The 21,880-nt window shown below is 51.3% G+C and overlaps 1 protein-coding gene and 1 long non-coding RNA gene across 4 annotated transcripts in view; one reads left to right on the top strand and one right to left on the bottom strand.

The window, feature by feature from the left end:
• The window catches only part of LOC133266061 (uncharacterized), a 232,118-nt gene that overhangs the window by 108,440 nt on the left and 101,798 nt on the right, over positions 1–21,880 (top strand). The gene's annotated exons all lie outside the window — the stretch shown is intronic.
• FOXB1 (forkhead box B1) lies at positions 6,290–8,966 on the bottom strand. The gene is made up of 2 exons (XM_061447155.1): positions 8,486–8,966; positions 6,290–8,103 (listed from the first exon to the last, which is right to left on the bottom strand). The coding sequence occupies exon 2, from the start codon at positions 8,077–8,079 to the stop codon at positions 7,117–7,119; it is 963 nt and encodes a 320-aa protein (XP_061303139.1). The 5' UTR covers positions 8,080–8,103; positions 8,486–8,966; the 3' UTR covers positions 6,290–7,116.

The following is a 21,880-nucleotide window of genomic DNA, read 5'->3' as shown; positions in this document are numbered from 1 at the left end:
TGATGGTGAAAGTCTCACTCTATTGAATTCACTAGGAAGTTTCTGTGAATTTTAATGAAATTAAGATTTTACCCTGAAACTCTCAGCCACTGTACAAGGCACCGGCGAGCCTGCCTCATGCTCTAGAGTGATAGAGGGGAAAACCCAGCTGTGAGAGGCAAGCAAGAAAGGACAAGCTCGTCTGTAGAACTGCTATAGTAGTTTTGTGTCTTCCTCTGACATACATGGTACGTGTCATTTGCCAGCAGAAAATCCTGGTACCAGCCTTGCAAATTATAAGTGGTTAAAAATTACTTATTTCAAAAATACATCCTTTGGCTTGCAAAGGAAGCAGCTCCATGTGGTCCAGATAATTCCCATGTACATCCAGGAGGACGTCTGCTACTCAGAGCCTCTGGATACACCTGATTGTCTAGGTCCAGCAGAGATGACGAAGCTGGAGCTCAGTAAAGTAATGAACGTGACTATAACAACTTCCTGCAGTTGTAGAATCCATAGATGTCTGTTTCATATCTGCTAGGATTCTAACTCTGTTAGAGTTCTTGTAGCTGCCAACAAAGCAGCAATTAGAAGTCCAATTATGTGTAACAGGGTTCAGCCCTCCCTTGATCCTCTTCCCTGTTCTTCGGAGAACTTCCTTCACCTGGATGTTATGAGGGTTAATTATGAAGTGATCTTCAGCAAGGGCTCAAGTACATCCAGCACAAATTGAGAGGAAACACAAGTTATTTGTGTGTTTGTGGCCTCCTTCAGCAGGTCTGTGCAGGCTTAGTCCCCATTTTGCTCTGTTGGTGTGCAGGCAGCCTCATCACTGGTCTGAACGGCCCAACCTTGTGGGAAGCTGAGGATGAGCAAGAGCAAGAGCCCAGGAAAGGATCCTGCAAGATATGTTACCAGGGTCCAGCATTCCTCATCCAGGGAACTATCCATCCATGGAAGAATATCTCCAGAGGATGAGTCAGTAACAAGGCTGACTGTACCCTTAAGCTTCTCAGTACCCTGCTGCCAGGAACCCCCATCATTAAGCTGAGGAGTTACAAGTGAAATTGGGCAGACAGAGCCAGAAAGACTGCAAAGGGGAGAAGTACAGGCAGAGGTAGGAGAGAATTCGGTGGTGATATTGCTCTGGTTGGTAGAAAATTGCACATCTGTGGTGTGGAAGAGTTAGGCTTGCAATTGTTTGAAGAGATGGTTGCCATCTGCAGCTGGCAATGGAGCATTGTCTTCCCTGTTCTGAAACGGGTGCTTCATCTACCCTGATACCCTGCAGCAGAGGTTCCTTTATGGCCTAACAGAAACCTACCCTTTAAAGCAGCTTTTTTTTGGCTGGAGCAGGGTGACAATGGTGCATGCTGTGCTTTCCTGTTCAGGCGTTCCAAAACAAAGCTTTGGGGTCTTTTTGCGTATTTCATTTGAGTTTATATTTGTTTCAGGTTTAGTTAGTAGTACAGTGGCTGTGCCGATAGTTGGCATAAAGGTGCCTTGTAAGTAGTAGTTTGAACTGTTAAACCATGGAAGTAACACATGGGCCCGCTCAGGGGAGCAGCCTGGGGAGCAAGAGCTCCCCAAACGCCCACAGGCAGTAGGTGTACTAGTGGTTTCCAAAGGCTGAGAAAGCATCTCATGCTGCTGGGGCATACCTAGGAATAGAACCAGGTCCAAGTTTTGGGCTCCATCTCTCCTTACTTACTTGTTGTCTGTCCAGCAGCCGTTAAAGCAAATGAGGAAGATGGAAGCTGCAGCCCCCAGGGTGCCTTGATCTCACCCCTGGTGAAATGCCTCCAGGTTGATGCTCACAGCAAGGTCCATGGGGGTGGTCCATGCTGTCTGTAGTTGGGGGTAGGTGGGAATGCTGAGCGTTTTCCTGGGTGTAAGGTCAGTTTTGGCTGCAATGCCCTCTCCAAGGAGCTGCTCTGACTAATGCAAAATGCTTCAGTTACTACTACATAAATACCTAGGTCTTTCTAAACAGTGCAAAATGAAGAGCTTTATTGAGCGGTGCCCCCCGGAGTTGACCTGGTGCTTTCTGGCAGTGGCCATGGTGGGGACACAGGAGGGCAGGGTGCTCTGCCCTGCTCAGAGCCGAGCTCCCCAGCAGAGGAGGGGTGGCAAAAGCAGCACCTTCATCTGAAAGAACTGCCATGTCATTGGGGTGTATTCCAGAGTCTCCCCCGTGAGCTCAGGGAAGAGTTAGGATAAAATTAGGATAAATTTATCCAGTGCGTGTTAGCATAAATTCTTAAGATCAGACAGAGAGATGAAAACAGGCACTGGGACAGACCCATTAAAAAACATGCACTTATTTGACAGACTGGAATGTTTTTCAAAACAAGATCAGACATAAAGTAAGATAGCGTGGAGTGAAGGCAGAGCTAAAACCACAAAGGACAGCAGGAGTGAACATGTGTGGAACTTGGCATTCTTTTTTCTTACTCCAAAAATGTAGAATTCCTTGGGCCTGAAAGTCTCTGATGCAGATACCAGGCTGTGGAAGCTTTGTCATTTCTACTAAACACTGAGCAAATTATCCTGTTTGGCTGTATAGGGAAAGAGAACTGGACATTTTGTCCAATACATGCTATTTTTATTTTATTTCCTTTCCTTGAAAGAGGTATAAACCAGTAAAAGCAAATACAAAACATTACCTGGAGTTAGCAGGACCCTCAGCAGTGCTGTGCCCAGGCACCCTGCAGAGGGGCTGCGGTTCTGAGGGATGACGATGTTCCCTCATTTCCCTTGGTAAATCAAACTATTACCTTCCAAACTGCACCGTGCCTCAGCCTGGTAAACCTGGAACCTTTATTTTTGTGTGGTGGTGTGTTGTATCCTATGTTTTCCAAGCAAGCGAGCCAGTGTAACCCGCCCTGTAGTGCAAAGGGACACAGAAAGAGAGAGGAAGATAAAATGAATTTAAATTCCAAAGGGGTTTCAGTGCTGGTTTCCTAGTCCCCGAGTCAGCAATGTGTTTGTGAAAATTCAGCCTTTTTGTCTCTTAGAAAAAAAGGGCTAAATCTACATCGGTGGCCCAGTCTAGGTTTGCTATTCTTTGCATTTTCTATTCAAGTGAATGAGAGTGAATGAAGTGGCCTGGGACCCTTTATTTGATCTACTCAATTGCATAAAGTGACAGAATTCTAATATATTTGTTTAATGCTCTTCAATGGGGCTTTCACTTTCCAGCTTGCAAATGAAGGCTCAAGCTGCAAAGTTTTGTCCTTTTTTTCTTTCCCCTCTTTTTTTCCCTGGCAGAGGGACCATATTTCATAACTCGGGCCACGGTTTGAAGTGATTTCGAGAGGAGTTTTAGACTCGAAAAGTGGGAAATAAAGAAACAGATGTGAAGTTATTGTAAATTCTTATAGTGGGCTCTGGGGCTATTGTAAACCCACTGCAGGCGGTCCAAAGCCTCTCTTTTTCATGCTGTAATTGAAACATATTAATTAGATAATTTGTTGTTAGTTTAAAAGAAAACAAATACAGCCCCTCCAAGGCTTCACAGCCCCGGCTTCTTTTTGTTAATAAAAACAAAACAAAAAACCACAATCCACTAAGTGACATTTATATTAAGATTCCGAGCTAATTCGGCGCTGGGGGGTGGGGGGCTGTTGGAATGAAGCTGCTCAGTTTTGTTTCCCTCTCCCCAGCCCCATTTTTGCTCGCAAGCACCTCGATAGAGGGGTCAGTCCGGAGGGGGAACTTGTCACACGTAGGGGGGGGAGAAGACTCAAAAAATAAAGAAAGAAAAAGGAAAAAAGGAATATCCCGAGGAGAAAGGATTCCCATTCCGTGAATCACTGACGGGATCGCAGCAACCCGGCTCCCCGGGTTTACCGCGCACAGCCGGGCTCAGCTCCATCCTCCGGGAGGAAAGAGCTTTTGCCTAGAAGGAGCGGGCTCTGTGCATGAGTGCTTTTAATGGCATAAAATAAACCTTAAAGGCATTCCCCCGGCCCTCCGAAATGCCGAAACCCGACGCAGGGCTCGGCCGCTCTGATGCTGTAGCCCCCGCGCCCCTTCCCTGGCTCCGGCTGCAGCCCCGTGTGTATTGACATTGGACTTGAGCCATCAGGGAGACAGAACGAGCCGGAGCAGCAAATTCGAGCGAGGCGCTGAGCCGCGGATTTGTTTGAAATAAGCAGCGCAACGCTTCGGGGAGCGCGTTGGGATGCGCGCTGGAGGCCGGGAGGTCCCGAGCTCGAGCAGAGAAAGAGGAAGAGGAAAACGGCACTTTAAAAGTTCGGGTCGAGTCTTGCTACCGGGTTACGTATTGAGGAAGCCAGTGCGCCTTTTGGAGGTGTTTCCCGTTGGGGCGCGATCTCTTCAGATCGTTATCGCCCCTGATCACTGTGTCTTTTTAAAAAAGACCCTGAAAGTGCATTTTCACTTCGTACTGAGCTCGGGTTTCATCAGTGAGGATTTGTTCTGACTGCTAGGTTTTACAAGGGGAAAAAGGAAGGAAGGAGGAAACGAGTCCTCCTCGTCTAGAAATGTGGGTCATCGCTTGGTTAGGAAAAGTTTGTCGAGTTATGTGTCCATTGATCTGGCGATAAGTTGTGAATGCTTTCTTTAGCTGATCTTGTTGATATAATCGTGGGCTGGACTTGATGAATGAGTTCAGTTGTCCCCCATCTGACAAGCTTTAGCAGCTTCATGCATTTTAATCAGCCCAATGATTCATGTATTTTCCACCTTTTTTCTGTGTGTGGGATCCGTTCTCTGGAAAGAAAAAAAAAAAGGTGGCAACCGGATTCATCACCCTCCGCGTTAATCTCGGGGCTTTGGTCCGTGGTGAGGAAACGGGCATGTCCCGTGGTCATGGTTCAGGGGCTCGGAGAGCTCGGGTAGGGGCAGACCACGCAGCACCGCTGCACCACACAACGTTCTTTCCTCTCTAATGACCCCTCAGGTGTCCGGAGGTCCCGTACCTGCGCGCCCGGCGCCACACCTCCGCCACACGGGTTCACTCCTTCGCGTCTGTCATTGCCAGAGGTTGCAGAATCCTTGTAAAATCCGGCTTGGTAAAAGGGACTGGCTGTTGGCTTAGGGAAAACCGGGAACAATTGTGAGGGTTACAGATTGCAACCCACTGCTTTGGGAAAGCAGGATCGATAGAGACAGAGCATTGATACTAGGGGTTGGAGTGACTGCTTGGCTTGAGGTGGTTTAACGACAGGTAGAAGGCTGCGGGAGCTCGCCGGTACCCGAGCAAGATTTCGAGATGCCACTTTTAAGAAAAACCCCAGATGACAAAATTTCAGTGTTCTCAGTCTTTGAAAGTATCTAATTCTTTATAGATTTTGATGTTTGCTCTGCATTGCAGAAGCTCAGTTTTATACTTTTTAGAGAAAATTTAACTGGTGGTGTGTAGGTGATAAATACACCTCCACACAGGAGTAGATGTGATCCGTGTTTATATGCGGTCTAATTGTATAGGACACAAACGCGTGTGTGCGTATGGATATATGTAGAGATCTATAGGTACAGAACCCCCAGAACATGCTCATGTGTGTCACCTCTTCTGTAAACCGGTGATAACGACAGTTTTACCCAGCGTGTTCTGGGATGTGAATAACGACATTGATAGTAACCTCCCTGAAAGGCTGTTCATATGATCTAGATAGTGACACTTCATTCCCATGAACGAATGCTTCGACTTCCCTCTTGTAAACTCTTTGAAAAGACAAATAAGAAACTAAATCTGCATTTCCATATTTTAATGAGAAAATATTATTTGGACGACTAGGTTCATAATTTAACGTAGACACTTTTTTAACCTTTGTCTTAAAACACACATGCTGGGAACAAGAACACCAAGATTTAAAACGCCATGCTCATTCTGTACAGGAAAAAGGTGAAAAAGAAACGTCTTTACAATTCCAATAGACACTAATGCCGTTTGTGAGGGGGTTTCCTTTTTTTTTTTTTTCCTTTTTCTTTTTTTCTTAAGCAGTTCACAACAGAACAACAGTTCAGTTTCCAGCAAACTACCTAAAACTAGGAAGGAGTATATCAAACAAAAGTGCATTTTACACGATTTAGAACCATTCCTATGCACAAACATGTACAGGTCCCCCAGCCCCCTCTCTCTGTCTGCAAAGCCCCAGCAGCAACCGGGGTGGCCCCGCGGTTTGTACCTGCTGCTGCCGTGTTGCCGGTCACTCCAGCAGCTTTGCTTAAGCCGTGCCGGGTTGTGCTTGGTGACTGGCGTTGGGTTTGGTTTGTGCTTTTGGGTTTTCAGTTGTTACCATTGTTGCTATGAAATAAGTAGCCAACAAATTTAAAAAGCTCCCCAAACCTTCCCGTTAACCGGAAGTGCACAGACAAAGCAACTTCTCTTTCTCTTCCATCTGACGACTACCGTAAACCTCCGCATTACAACAGGTACTGCGAAGGGGCCTCGTCGGTTTGCAGGACAGCTGCAAGTTCAGTATTTACATTCGAAGAGGTGCTTTGTAAACAAAACGGGCACGGAGCGGGTGAACGGGCGCCCCGCCGCAGCCGGGGGGACCTACCGCCGGGATCCCCATCTGGGCCCGTTCCCTGCGGCCCCTCAGCCCCCCCTCGGCGCTCCCGCCCAGCCGGCCCCCCAACGCACAAAGGCCCCGGGCACTTCCCGGCTTTTCCACGACCCAAGCGTTTGCTGCTCGGAGACTGGAAACGTCGCCGCTCTCCTGCAGTGAGACTGCAGCCGTTCCATGCTGTTGGTGCGTCTAAAGCTCGGTCCTCCGTAAGCCCCGCTCTTGCCAGACAAAGGAAGGCCAGGAGGCAGCGCCGGGCCGGGTTCGCCCGGTCCAGGCAAACAGGAGATGCCTGAAGTACTTTGGGAAAACCAGTGGTGCCCGTGGCAGTTCCTACCGGCGGGGAGTGGGGCCGGGCCGGTGCGTTTTGCCCCAGTAGAGCAGAAACCAAAGTTCAGGGCCGGGAAAGGAGCCGAGCCTCTAAAGAGGGCACGGCCGGGGGCGAGGTGGAGAGGGCAGCTCGGGCGAGCGGCAACACCTCAGCTGCCCGCGAGAGCTGCCTGAGCTCGAGGGGAAGAGAAGCGGGAGAAGGGGAGGGAGGAGAGATCCGAGGAAACTCCGGGAGAAGGGGCGGCGGAGTCCGTGAGATCGGCCCGGGTCAGTGCACGGCCACGGAGTGCAGCGCGGGCGTCGGGCTGGTGAGAGTCTCGCTGGGGGTGGCCGGGCTGCTCTGGCTGGTGGCCGTCTGCGAGGACGTGGGGCTGAGGGAGGGCGGCGAGTTCGAGAGGATGGTGGGGATGGGCGCGGGCAGGGCAGGCAGGGCCGGCACCGCGGCCGGGGCAGGCTTGATGGGGACGGGGATGGCCGGCAGCGTCTGCCCACCGTGGCAGAGCGGCTTGAGGGGGACGCCGTAGGCGCCGTACTCGCCGCTGGCCATGGAGATGGGGGTGGCGGTGTCGATCATGCCGGAGCTGTACATGTGGGGCCAGCCCGTACCGATGGAGCTGCCCACCGTAGTCAACTGGTTGGGAAGGGGGTAGGCTGCCGGCATGGGCTGCATGGTGGAAAAGGCGAGCCCCCCGGGCATCTTGTATTCTCTGGCGATGATGTTCTCGATGGCGAAGGGGTGCTTGAAGCTGGAGGTCTGGGACACGCCGAGGTTGTAGGTGGGCATCTGGGGCAGGTGGGTGCCGGAGGCGGCCAGGGCGCTGAGGCGCAGTTTGGCCTGCTGCTGCAGGTACTGCGCCGCATCCGACGGCTTGCTGGGCGCCAGCTGCTCCGAGCGCAGCACCTTGAAGCGCTTGCGGCGGCGCAGGAAGCTGCCGTTCTCGAACATGTCCCCGCAGCTGGGATGCAGCGCCCAGAAGCTGCCCTTGCCCGGCTGGTCGGGGCGGCGCGGGATCTTGATGAAGCAGTCGTTGAAGGAGAGGTTGTGGCGGAGGGAGTTCTGCCAGCGCTGCGTGTTCTCCCGGTAGTAGGGGAAGCGGTCCATGATGAACTTGTAGATCTCGCTCAGGGGCAGCATCTTCTCCGGGGAGCTCTGGATCGCCATGGCGGTCAGCGAGATGTAGGAGTAGGGAGGCTTCTGGTCGCTGTAAGTGTTTCTGCCCGGGCGAGGCATCTTCGGTGGGGGACCCGCGGATATCTGCAGAAGGGCAGCGACACGGAGGGGGCCGGGTGCGGGGTGAGTCCGAGGAGGTTTGCGCCGACACCCAGCCTGGGAGCGGGCGGTGTGGGGCCGCGCTGCGGGAACAAGGGCTCGGGGAAGGGGCCCAGAGGCGTTCGGCCCCCGGGGGCAGGATGGGGCTGGGGGAACCGACCAGAACTCCGCGGAGCCGGCAGCGGAAAGCTCTGTGTGCCCTCCTGCCAGCACCGGCCCCCTCCTCTCGGCCTCCCCGCGGCAGCCCGCGCCCCTCAAGTTACCCGGGTGGTAGCTCTGCCTTCTGGTCCCGGCGAAGAGGAGAAGGGGATGCCCTCCCCTCGCCCCGTCCCCCACCCCTCTCTACGCCAGACCCGCATATGCCCACCTTAAAGTTGCTCGAAGTTGACAGTCCGCATCCGGGACGCAGCCGGAGTCCGGGCTCTTTCCCGCCCCGCTCCTTCGGCGTGTCTCCTTCTCCTTCCCCGGCCGCTCTGCTCCGGTTTAGTCCTGAGGAGACAGCGAGCTGGCTCGGGGTTGGGAGTCCTCCTGTACACCCTCCCTTCTCCTTTGCGGGCTTCTTTTACACCACCGGCAGCTGGGCTGTAGCAGAGGCTCGTTCGCTTCTCTGCAGCCGCAGTGAGCTAAGTAGTTGCCTCCATGTCCTTCCTCTAACCATCTGATAGTTTTATGTGGTGACATGAGCAGAAAAGACCCCTGTAGAGGCGCTTCATTAATGTGCCACTTCTTTGCTATCATCTGACAATCGCCTTGGGAGCAGGGGGAGGGGAACGGGGAGGAGGGGGCTGGGAGAAAGGCATAATCTGGTTTCATTTACACCTATTTACATGGACACCTTGGGCCAATGGGAATCATTTCCATTTGAAGACAAGGCGAGGGGTGAAAAGGCTCCGCCAGCGGAATCGCGGTGCGGTGGGACCCAGTGCCTGCGGGGGGGGGGGGGGGGGAATATGCACTAACCTCACTGTGGACTTTGCAGGAAGCTTAGTCTGCAATTCACACTTACCAGCGGAGGTGCCGAGCAGTGGGATGTTTGACATGGAAATTGCTTGGCTGTGGTATTCTGTTTGTTCTGCATTGTTATCTGATTTGTATTGTTGGCTAACTTGAGGCGAGCCTTTCTCCCTGTAAGGAGAGACTTTCTCTGCCAAATCCGCTCTCCCCGAGCGAAGGTTCTTTCGAGGAGAGAACAGATCAGGGCTCCGTTGTCCCCAGGGCGCTGTACATCACTCCAGCTCCGCGGACCTGTTGGTGCAAAGCTGGGGACTCACCTTAGAACCCCCGGCAGCGGCCGGGGCACGGCCCCGGTGGGCTTGGGCCGAGCTGCCCCCGGGGCGGGCGACCGGTCTGTATCAGCGGTCACTGTTCTAAATACCCGGGAGTGTGTGATGTGTATTCCCGAGGCTGCGGTGCATCCTGTCACCCTGAAAACAGAATATGAGGTTTACAGGGGAGGAGAGAGGAAGAGCCTTGGTGGTGAATACACATCCAGGTCGTTAAAAGTATTTTCGTAGCCGGTCAATAACTCACCAAAACGTAACTTAAACACGATGAATTTAGGAGATTAAACAGTTTCATTAATATTGAAATGGCTGCTGAGGCTGAGCGCGCCCGCTTGAGATGCAAGCACACGTTTTTCAATATTAACAGAAGTACTTGAGGAAAAGAATAATGTCACCTTCTTAATTCAGCAAAAACAGCCGGGGGGCGGGGGGAACGCTGCTGCGGGGCTGGCAGCCTTCTCGGGGGACAGTGCCCATGGAGCTGCTCCCCCCCAAACCCCACGGCAGCTCCGGCTGGTGGGTGTTAAACTGCGGCACCCGCTCCAAACCGCTGCCCTCGGTCCCATCTAATCCCTCTCTCTCGGGGCAGGATGTCGTTTAAAGAATAATTGGCAAATAACTGTGTTACTCGGAACCCGAGCAGCCGGCCGCGGCCCCTCGCTGCCAGGCTAACGAGCCCTTTTGGGGGGACCTGCCGCTTGTGTGTCCCCGCTGGAGCGGTTCGGAGTCCGGCGCTGCCCTCCTCGGTTCCCGGCCCCGGATAGGGAGGGAAGGCGGCCCCCGACTTTTGGGGGGTTATGGTGAGAGGTGACGAGCCGGTGGACGTTTGTTAGAGGGCAGGAAAGACAATACTCTGAAATGAGGAGAGATTCCTCCCAGCATCCCTTAGGACACCGAGCTTCTGGTTTTGAACCGAGAGATGCCCCCAAAACCTGGGTTTAATGGACACCTCCCCCAAAGTCTAACACCCCTTGGGTCGGGTTTTGTCTCTCAAACCAAATTTGCTACTGTCAAACGCAGAGCTCAGAAACAGCGCGGGAGTGACTAAAATCAGTGGCTGACAAATCCTTTCTCCTCTTTCTGCCGGTATCTTTTCGAAGAAAGAAAAGAAAAAGCCAAAAAACAACCACCGGCTCAAATGGGAACTCTCAAGCTGTAAAGTTAAAGGAAAGTCGCCTTCCGTTGTCATTTGCTGTCTGGGTGCGATCGAGGTACGGATGCACTGCGCCCGGGTTGGAGGGGTTGGTTTTATTTATCCCCCCTCCCAGTGCGAAGGGCTGAGTGAGCGCACGGGTAGGACAGGCAAAGCCACCCTGGCAACCGGCACCCGCGGGCTCACCTCGTGTGGAGCACGCAACAGATGACGGACCTGGGCAATATAGGGTTTAATTGTGACTTGTAACTTTGCCTTTTACTGTGAAAAGCCAGCGTTAGAGAGGAGGAGGGGGTGCGAGTGAATCTAAATCCATTGTGTGGAAAAACAAAACCAATCGACGTTTTTCTGAAGCCTAATTCAAATATGGAGCTCAGGGGAAGTGTTGGGAAAACTGTATAAAATACACATAAGTCAATTATATCAATGTGCAAGACCAATGGAATCTATTTGGTGCAATAACCATTCAGCCTTTGCATGGAGCCCATCACGGACCACCTTTCTGCATGGAAGGTTCCCAATAGCTCCCTTTCCCACAAGCAGGACCACACACGTTTACAGATTTGGTAATAATTTATGCTAATTTTCCTCCATAAATCCACAATTCGCCTCAGTGGCAAGCGGGGCTGTTGAGAGAGGAAAAGGAGACAGAAAAGTGACAAATGCAATATTGATTTTGAATCCTTGTGGCTGCAAGCAGGTGTGTGGCTGTGCAGAGCGGAGGAGTGGGAGCAGGGCTGGGGGGAGCCGAGAAGTTTTCCAGGGATAAAAAAAAAGGAGAAAAAAAGAAAGAAAAACTCCACTCTGTGTGAGAGAATAGCTCACAACCTTGTTAATATTTACAAACCAGTTGGGAGAAAAGAGAAGGGAGGGGGGAAGTACCAGCTTCTTAAGGTTTCCTAGGCTGCAAAACACAATGCCAGGCTCCGAGCAAGCTTTCCCCGGTTTGGGAAGTCAGCCCTGGGCTGCCGGTTGCTGCTGCGGTTCGGCTGAGCTTCGCTGTTTTTGTTTTTGTAATGGCTCTGCTTCTCTTGGCTTCTTGGGGGCCGGGCGGGAGAAGGAAATGGAGAGATTTGGGCTCTCCAGCTCTTCTCGGTGCTGGAGGTCCCAGTGCGGTTCCCGAAGCGCTCTGGGAACGGCGAGGCTCTGTCCCACCCGCATTCTTCACCGCATCTGCCACTTTGGCGTGAAGCTACTTAGCGCCCTTTCAAAGGGATTTCGTCCCTTGCCCGAGGAGCACTAACCCCCCGCCTGTTCGGGCTGGCTGCGGTCTGCTCCCCCACCTGCGCCAGCGGCCCCTCCGCCCGTCTGTGTCCGTCCGTCCCCCCGCCCGCCGCCTCCTCGTCTCTGCTTCGTGCCGGCTCCGGTGGGCGATGCCCTCGCCCGCCCCGTTGTGGGGTTCCAGCGCCAATGGCCTGATCGGGCACCAGCCCCGCCGGGGCCGCACCGGGGAACGGGGGATCCCCACAGACCGGGGACCCCTCCTGCTCAGGCTGCAGGACCGGGGCCGTGGCGGCCCTGCCCGAGGGAAACAGGTGGAGGGTGCCCAAGCACCCCGGCCCGGGGTCCGCCTGCGTGCGGTGCGCGGTTGTGCGGTTGTGCGGTTGTGCGGTGAGCTCTTCTCCCCCCGCTCCACCCAGCACCGCCGGTCGATCCACCGTCGCAGCGCCGCGGTCCCCCCAGACCCGCCGGCGACCCCCCAGGGCGGCTCCGAGGGGTGCCCGGGTTACGCGGGTCCGACACGACGAGTGCCCCCCTGCTCCCCTCCCCCCGGGGATGCGGGCTCAGCCGCCGCCTCCACGCCGCTCCCGAGAGTTGCGTTAGCGCGGGTTCCAGCCTGAGTCTTGCCGCTACTGCCCCGAGAGCCTGGCTTTGCGGTAAACTTCCCTTCCCGGGGCCGCTGGGTGTTTATCTGCACGTTTGGGATTTGTGGGTTTGTTTATTTATTTATCTGCAGAAGCATCAGGGAAGGCCTCGCCAAGTTCTTCTTTTTAATCTCCCCTTTTAAATAAATGTCGCGTTTCAAGCTGCCCCCTCTTCTCTTTTTGGCATTGTAGGAAATATTGAAAATGCCACCTTAGTATTGAAGGGATTAACTTGCTTTTCTCCCAGGCGCTAACTCTGGTGTAAAGGGAGCAGTAGATCAACTGTATAATGTGTGCACTGTTTGGTCATTTGTACAAGCAGAACAAAGGTTGAGCTAAGCCAAATTGCATTGCACTTGTGAACCGAGTCCCAATTTGAAGTATCTTTTACAGCAGGGGGAATGAGAACAATTTCGTGTATGTCTAAAAGGGAATAACAAAGCCACTTTCTAGAGCATCTCAAAGTGAAGTAGTGAGGCGTGACATTCCCAGGGTGAGGAGGGACAAAGGCAGGGTCAGGGGGATGAAAAAGGGAATCAAACAGCCACTTTCACATGTCTGCCCTCAACTGCTGCACCTCTCCATAATAGGAAACAACTGTTGTAAAAAGGGGGATTGCTCCCATTCATTCAAAATAGCAAATGATAGCTAAACAACATTGTCAAAACTGAATCAACTTCTGTGCAGTACCACCCAGAAAAAGGTATTGTGCTTTGGTTAATAGCTGGGTGGAGCAAACTCGATTTGCCTTTCTTTTGCTGCCTTCTTTTTGGTTTTGTTTTTTTTTTTTTTTCCTTTCCCTTTCCTTTCTTTCTTTTTTTCCTTTTCTCTCTCTCTTTTTTTTTTTGGTTTTTTTTTTTGGAACTCTTCTCTCCAGCTCAGGCCATGTCATAAACCTGGTGTTTAATCATCAGCCTTTTTTCCACGTCTGGTTCCTCTCGCCCGATCTGTCCCCCTCAGCTCACTCTCCCTTCGCTGTTCCGTACAACACCAGAGAACAGAAAACCGAGCTGAGCCCGGTGCGGGATCAGCCGCCCATGGGAACCTGCCCGGGGCTGCGCGTCGGTGCCGCCGGGCAGTCCCCTCTATATGACCGATTTGTCTCATAGCCAACATTCTGAAATGGCTTTTATGACAATCGAGGATGATTTTAAGTTATAAATCCATCAGAGTAACGGCGTGCATGGTGCGGTGGTTTCCTCTCTGTAAAACCGCGTGCTCGATTCGGGCTCAGGCAGACTTCGAGGGACGTTTCCCCCACGTGTGAGTCCTTAACGAGACGGGATAACGGGGTGAGACCGCTGAGCACCTGCGGGGTTCCACCCATTGGCGGGGCCCTGCGCTTTCCACGCCACCCACCGAGCGGCCCTCACCGGGAGGACAATCCCCGGGCCCGTCTTACGGGGAAGCGGCCACTGTGTGTGTGTTGCAATGCCTATTTCCCTTTCCCTTCCACTCTCTACCTTTCCTCTTTCCTATAACACGAGCAACAATCCCATCTTCCCGTCAACCGTCTGCTCTGCAGCAAAACCCGCATTAACCTTCTTTAATATTTCATTCTTGGAAGAGGTCCTTATAATCTAACTTTAGAAAAGATTTCCCCGTAGCGATTTCTTCCAGCGTGTTTTTCCTTCGTCTTTATTACGGAGTGATGCTGTACTCGCACAGCATTCAGTCAGCTAAAGAGGGAAGAAGTTAACAGAGGAATTTTCTTTCCCTTTGGCAGGGAAAGGTTTTACATGGGGGTAGAAGCCATGGGGAATGGCGGGGTTGGGGCTCCGCGCTTCGGGCGGCCGCCCTCGCCTTTCCCCTGCCCGGCGGGGTTTCCGCCCCAGCTCGCTCTCTCGTGGGCATGACCCCCCGCAGCCCCTCGCCCCGCACCTTCCCTCGTCCGGGCCGCTGTCCCGGTGACGGGAGGAGCCGGGGCCCCGCGGAGCTGGCGGGAGCCCTGCGCGGAGACGCCTGGGTGAACGCGTTGTGTATCTCACGTTATCACCCCGCTGTCTGCAGGCAATGTAGATTTTTCAAAGATCTAATGAATAAACAACCAGCAAGCGCTGGCGGTGTCATTTACATTGTTAATGCCTACATGTGTATAATAAATATGCATTTGTATGGCTTCAGATAAACTCTTTTCAGTTTCTAACCTGTGGTAATTTTTTTTTTTTTTAAAGCAGTCTTTTCCAAGAAGTCAGTTTTCCCGGTCGTTTCCTGAGCTGGTGGGGAATGAAGGGACACGGCGGGGGGTGGCCGGGACAGGGCGCGAGGAGGAGGCCGCGGCGGGCAGCGACCGGTGCTCATCGCTCGGTGCAACTCGCCACGGTTCTAGCAGCAGAATTTAACTGTCCAATGTTAGCTCACGGTATTAGTCTGGAGGTGCAAAGAACAATCCGTTCGGAGACGGAGCTTCAAAGGCACCGGATTCCCCTCAAGGAGAAGTTTACAAACGCGGCTGCTCCCCCCTTCCCTCCTCCCTCCTCCGCCTCCCCGCAGACAGCCGGTTTTCCCTGCACTCCTCTGTAGAGGGCATCCCTGACCAGGTTTCTCCCACCCCGCCGTGCAGAGCCCGCTTCCGGAGCAGCCCCGGGCCGCCCGGGGGTTGGCGGGGTCCCGCCGGCAGAGGGTGAAGCTCGCTGGCCCGCAGCCCCCTGTGCCGAGCGGCCCCGCACCCGGCACTGGGAAAGGATTAAGATTTGCTCCTCATTTTTCGCCGCAAACCAGGTGCCACTTCTTTACGCCTCTCGGTGGCAAATGTCTCGTCTTCAGCGGGCTGGGTCTGGCATACGTTATTTTAATTAAGTCTATGGCGATTTACTTTCCTCTGAGATCTATTCCACGGCGCAATTAGGAACGTATTGGTGCTGGCACATATGAATATTCAGGAGAGTGTCAATTAATTAGCAGACAGAGGAATCTCATTACGGTGCTCAAAACCCTTTTAGTGCTAAGCAGAATTAAGGGGGCATTTGCCAATGTGCTGGATTAGTGAATATTTTACTGCGCGCTCATTTAACTTCATTATCATAGCACTTACGCTACTCTCTGATTTTATTAATTAAATTGCTCATTAATTTATCCGGAAAGGGGGATACAAGTTTTATGACGCCACAGAACTGGCGTAGACGTCTCGGAAAGCGGCTCCTGCCCCGCCGGGCGCCGACTCCCTGGAGCTGGCGGCCGCCTGGGCACAGGGAGAGAATCGTAGGGAGAGGAGGGAGCACGCCCGCTGCCCGCGCCCCTCGGGCTGGTGCATTTCTCATCCTTTCAGTACAGAGATGCGGAGGGCGGCAGCCAGCGCTGCTGCAGCAAAGGGAACGGGGTGTCGCTGGGAATTGGCGTCTTGCTTTCTGCTTAAATCTTTCCTCGGCACCTGGGGTGCGCAGAGCAGAGCCTATGTTGTGAATAACCCCCTAATCTCCGCACTAACCGCGGAGAGGACGGGAATACTGTCCTCGTTCTGTGCTCCGGACGCGCCCGAGCGAGCAGCGGGCAGCTAGCGCGTTCCCGGCGCACACCGGAGAACGGCGAAGATCAGGAGGCAGCGGGCGGGTTTAGGCTCGTTTTTCTAATTAGGCAGTATTTCAATTCTCATCATTTTCTAAGAAGTATTGTATTAAGAGCAGCTATTTAAAGAAAAGATGTCCGTGGGATATTGTGCTTTGCAAAAAACAAACAAAAATTCCCTCGGAAATGTTTGATATTAAATATTAATCGGATTTAAATCCGGTGGCCATATCTTGCGACAGTTGTGGCTGTGCGGGAGGCTGCCGGTAACCGGCCCGTGTGCACCTTCAACGGGAGCGCGGACCGGGGCCCGCGGCGGCTCTGCCGAGGAAACGTGCTCAGAAAGTGCCCGCGTGTCAACCCCGAGCGCGGAACCTGCCCGAAAAGGTTAGAAAGACAAATATTATATCTGCTTTCACAAAGGCGCCTGCTAAGTGTAGATCCGAAATTAATATGCATGTAAAATTAATTAGCTGCATTTCGTGACATCAAAATAAGTACCTGGGAAACAAGCACACCTTCTGGGCATTTGGCACCATATGCAGGAATTAGAGTTAATTGACTAATTACATAAATTAGGCATTAATTTTACAACACATCAAGTATAAAAGATATCTCAATTAATTGTGCGGGGAGCAGGAGGTTAAAGGGCAGGCGGCCGGTCCGGCCGGGTCAGCGGGGTCAATTACCTGGATGGTGATGGATGAGCTCGTGTCAGGGCACGGCTTCCTGCCGCTGAGGCCCGCCCACATGCTCGTGATGGTGGGAAACCTTGCATCTGTGGAGAGCGGGAGCGGGGCAGGGTCTGGTTTGGCCCGGTCCAGCCGCGGAGTTACCGGAGCTCTCGGTCAGTGCGTTTCGAACGACGCCGAACTGTCGTGGCAGCCATCGCACGGTTTGGGTCTTCAGGCGAGCCGAGCCGAGCCGAGGTGTGGTGTGGTGAAGTGCTCCACAGCTGCCTTCGTCCCGTCGGGGACAGGGTGTGTCCGGGTTTACCTGGGTGCACCCAGGCAGGATGTAGCCATCGGCTGGAGCATGAGGGTGGTACACTGAAATACAGAGAGGATTTTGAATTAATGGGAATGGTCACATCTTAAAAGCTTCAAATGGCAAAATTCAAGCCAGTAAGGGAGCTCCCGGCACCAGAGGAAGCCCAGGCTGTGGAGCAGGGAGTGCAAAGGTTTCCATACTGCAAATGTTGGTGGGGGGACTGGTGAGTGGGTTTGCATTTATGCCGGGTCTTGCTGAGCAACATTAAGGGTCGAGTCCTGCTGGGCAGCTGTGGTCGAGGTGAGCGGTGAAGCTGGGCCAGGCGTGCCACAGGAGGGAGAGCACTGGGGTCTCTGGGGTTGCCTCTACCCTGGTTTGCCTTATTAATATAAGTAAAATTGGGTGTCCCTCCCCCTTTGTAAATAACTATCCCATAGGAAGTGGCCTGGTTGCATTAGTAACAATATAACCTGACTGCTGATGGGCTAGAAAACAGATGAGAACCTGCCACACGTCTATGTTTTTATTGAGACAAAACGTTCATTTTGATGTAGCAGTTCTGTACTGTTGCCAGATGCTGAAGGTACTTGAGGGAGATGTTGACAAGTGGATAATTGTCAGCAGAACTAAAACAGACACTTTGTTTACAGTTGAGCATGATTAATTGAGAGTAAATAAACCAGCAGCTCTGTTCATGAACTCTCAGCAGCTCAAGTTCACGAACGGCAGCACACTCCAGAAAGGAAGGCAGTGAACCTGCTGTCGTGTTCAAGGGAAGCCTTGTACGCCCGGGTCAGTGACTGAGCTCCGTAGTGAGAACACACAGCACAGGTTCTAGCTTTCGAGAGGCATGGGTTCCTGCTTGCTGCTTCTCTCTGCTGCTTTCTTCTGTTTCCTTTCTGTTTACATGACTGGATCACAAAGGGTTGTGGATCGCACGTTAATTGAGCAGAAAAAGCTGTGCATCTGAATGCTGGCCACAGTTGACATATTCAGGTAAAATGAGGGGACAACAACGGCCTAAGAGGTTTCATCAGCAATAAAATGTTAAAGGATGCTGTAATCTTTCTTCCTGCATTGTGACTTCAGGTCATAATAGAGTATTTCTTGTTTTACAACGGTAGTGAGCAGCACAGATTAGTGCTGATGATCAGTAAACCCCAGGTGTAATCTGCACTTCTTTGGGGTTGTTTTTGTAAATCAAGGTTTCTATTTGTATCTCCTGTAGTGGTGTATGTTTACCCAGAGTTGTACAGAAGGTGGCATAGTTGGTATCTAAGTGATACCCATGGTGCTCAAACTAGCAAATGCTGTAGCTCAACTGAAAGGCGGGGGAAAATAGTGCTTACCTGTCCAGCATTGCCCATATGTGGTGTTCGTGCATATCGTTCTCACAATTATAATTTCCCCTCTGTCCTTTGTGTTTTGATCCACCCTGAAGCCACTGCCTATGTGTTATTCTTCCTTTAATGGATGGGAGCTCTCCTGTGACACTGTTGTTACAGCCAGCTTGGCCTCCCAAGTGTGTAGCACATCTTTAAGCAGTTATGAGCATGTTAATCTGTATTCAAGTGTCTTGCCTTGGTCCTGTCCTGGGGTGGCTGGTAGTTTAAAATACCATATCCATGTGTATACCTGTTGTTGTGTATTTCTTGTTGAATCAAGTTACTAGTATGCAGAGGGTTTTTGGTTAGTTGGTTTTGTTTTCTTGGTTCTTTTTTTTGTTGTGCTAACTCTATCCTACTGTCACTGACTTTGACTGGGCAGGGTAATGGCAGCCTGTGCCAGCATCCAAGGGATGCACATAAAAGAATAGCCTTCCATCTCAGGTTCACAGTTTAAAGATGTGGTTCCTGGTGACTGTGTCGCAAAGGGTCCTTGAGGAGAGGTTGGGTGCTGTCTATTACAGCTGTAGCTGTTTCAGGAGAGGGGAGGACTGACAGGAATTTGTAAGAGGTTGAATGGTGATGCACATTTATCTGGCTTTTCAACATACAAGTAATGGTTAGTTACTGTTTTGCACTCTGAAGGCCTGGCATGCCATCAGCCTCTTATCCAGGGCTGATGTTGTTAGCATTGAGGGTGCTGCTAGTACAGTGTATGGGTGTGATGTGGCTCCATCACCCATGCACAATGGACCTGGTTTCTAGCATTGCTCCTGCTGCTTGCTGCCTACTCCTGTCTACGTGGACCCTTGGGTCTCAGAGCCTTGCCTAAGAATATTTAGTCTAATTGGTCAATAGATTGTCAGTAGGATTGTTTATTAACTTAGACAGTTTACACTATCACAGCCAAGATGATTGTTGTTCTTTGCTTTGAAGCCTTTATCCATAGTATTTCTTCAGCTCCTTCCAAAACCTTTCTCCTTCCCTTCATCTGCAATCATGACTTTGCTCATCCCTCATCTAGAATGTGTCTCTTTCTCTGGAGCATGTGCTTGTCTAAGCTGCAGCAGTTGTTGCTTGCCTGTGCATCTCAGAAGTGCCCCAGGATGCTCCCCAAAGGCTGCGGCACTTCAAAGGAGATGCTGCAGGCTCAGAGCAGACAGAAAACAGGCACTTGTGGTGCTCTAAGCCCCAAAGGTGGCTGCTGGCATGGATGTAAGAGGAAAAGCTCCTTTCAAGGAGCAGCTTTGGAGTTCCCTTCTGTAGGGGAGCAGTGAGTACTTCAGGGACAAGGCAGCAAGCCAGGATCCTCTATGCAGGTTGTGAAGATCTTCCCAGAAGCTAGAGCAGCTGTCTGGGGAACTCCTGGGTGAGTCAAAAGCACCAAGGAGAGTGGGATGGGAGGAGTTTTCCTTGCAGAGAGATGAGAGCATTGTCTGTTCTGCTGCTGGCAAGCTTTCCAGCCCCCGAGTTACTGCTGTCTTACGCTAACTGCAAGTCCACGGTGTTACTTGTTTGGATAGTGGTGGGTATCAGCTGTCCAAACAGAAGGCCCTACTTATTTGCAAGACAAAAGGTAAAAAGCCCCTATTTGCCGTGTCAATTTTGCACTTTCACGCTGGTGAGGAACTGTCTGGTCAAGGACTATCAGATGGAAAAGACTTCTGAGAGGAAATCCCTTTGGCTGTACCTATGAACCTTACTTACCTAGCACCTCTAAAGGTTAAGTTCTCCAATGGAGAACTTAAAAAAACAGGCTCAAAAAGCAGGAGGTTCTGCTTTAGTCAACATTGGTGAATTTGGTGCGTTTTACAAATGGTAATGATCTACCTCATTCATGGGTGAATTATATGTGACTGCTGAGTGAGGATAGGCTCAGTTTCTTTATGACCCAGGCACAAGAGCTACGCTGTTTGCACCTACAGGAATGTCTATACAAAACTGCCATAAATCTTACTGACTCTGTAGTCTATAGCAAATCCTGGGAAGTCTAAATAATACTACTATATTGTAATAATGCCAGAGGTCCGGACCTCACTGGAGAAGACAATGTACAATCTCATGTCCTCCTGCTTTTTACAGAGCTTTTCAGCTGCTGTGGCCTGGCAGCTGTGTTAGACTCACAAGATAGTGTGACCTGGATGCTTCAGTCTAACTGGCCCAGGGAGATGTGCCTGGTTTTCTTGCTGCCCTGTCAATATAATGCCCCTGGGGTGTTAAGGGCATAAGCAGCATATGGATGTAGATATCCTTTTCTAATGGTTAGAAATTCCTAGTGGGTCCTGAAGGCAGTCTTTCTCTGAGCACAAACCTGGAGGCAACCAGTCATTTGCTGCATCATTATCTTGAAAGACCCTGAGTTGGAGTCAACATTGAAAGAGTGAGTGAGGCTCATGAAGATGAATGCCTTTGTATCTGGGTGCGGACACATGCTGGTACTCACCTGCTGGGATTTGCTGTAGGTAGTTGTGGAAGTACAACCTGGGTAGGTTGTGAATCCTGTGTGCATAATATACTTTATATGCCTATGTTGTCCAATTAAAACAGGTGCATGGGTATCCAAATCTGTTCAAGTGGTGTTCATCTTATTATGTCCTCTTCAGGAAGAGATTGTCTTACTCATTAGATGCTTTCTTCTGCAAAAAAGACCACCTCTTGTAAGAGGTGTTTGTACATGAAAATCCTGAGATTTAGTAGTTTCCTTCTGCACTTTGTGTATGTAAAGTTTGCATGTATGTGCAAAGTAGAACTTTAACTTAGTTGTCATTAATGGTCAGAGATGCCATGGCACTGGTACTTTACTGGGGATAAAGTCAGTTATACATAAAACATTGTAACAGGATTATTAGAAAGTATTGAATGCTTGAGAATGTATGTGATACAGAAAGGGGCACGGAATTGCTGTGTACTTAGCGTGTATAATGCAGCTTGCTCAATTTGTTCCTGGCTATTCATAGGAGAGCACATTTTCTCTTTTTAATTGCAGAAGATGACAAGACCTTTTAATTAAGGTGGCATCTATAGTATTCATATACTGCAAAACCCACAAATGACTAAAACTTAATAGCGTCATAAAAACTAGTTAAAGCTTTTACCAACACTGCCATCACAGCAAGAGGTACTAAATCAACTACGTCAGCAATGAACTTATGCCTACACAGAGGCTACTGACTTGAAGAGCAGTGACTGTTTTCTTTTCCTGCTGAAATAAAGTCTCTGGTTTTTGTGGTTGTACTAGCGGCACTGGAGAACAGCCCTTCCATCTCCTGAGGTGTTCCTGCCCTCCCCTCTCAACTCACTGCAACTTCAGTAACATCATGTTTCCAGTTAGAAGATACTGTTGGGGAAACAGGATAAAAACTACTTTACATCACTAGGAAGTTTCCTGCAGGCTTCAGTGGGACAGAAGGGCAGGGAATGGGAGCTTTGTGTCTGCACAGATGTGTGGAAGCAGGCAGGCAGCAGTAGATGCCGTAGGAGCAGAGGGAGGCATGAGGCCTCAGTGCTTCACTGATTCACTGTTTCAGTTGGCGTGAACCACGCCATTCACTACAGGGAAGGCATGACTGCAGTGGAGTCCCT

The sequence above is a fragment of the Pezoporus flaviventris genome, unplaced genomic scaffold, assembly GCF_033815535.1.
Source record: "Pezoporus flaviventris isolate CSIRO_AGI_PZ_B2104156 unplaced genomic scaffold, CSIRO_AGI_Pfla_v1 ptg000006l, whole genome shotgun sequence".
NCBI lineage: Eukaryota > Metazoa > Chordata > Aves > Psittaciformes > Psittacidae > Pezoporus > Pezoporus flaviventris.
The sequence above is the reverse complement of the archived record's forward strand: the minus strand, read 5'-3'. Positions and strand labels throughout refer to the sequence as shown.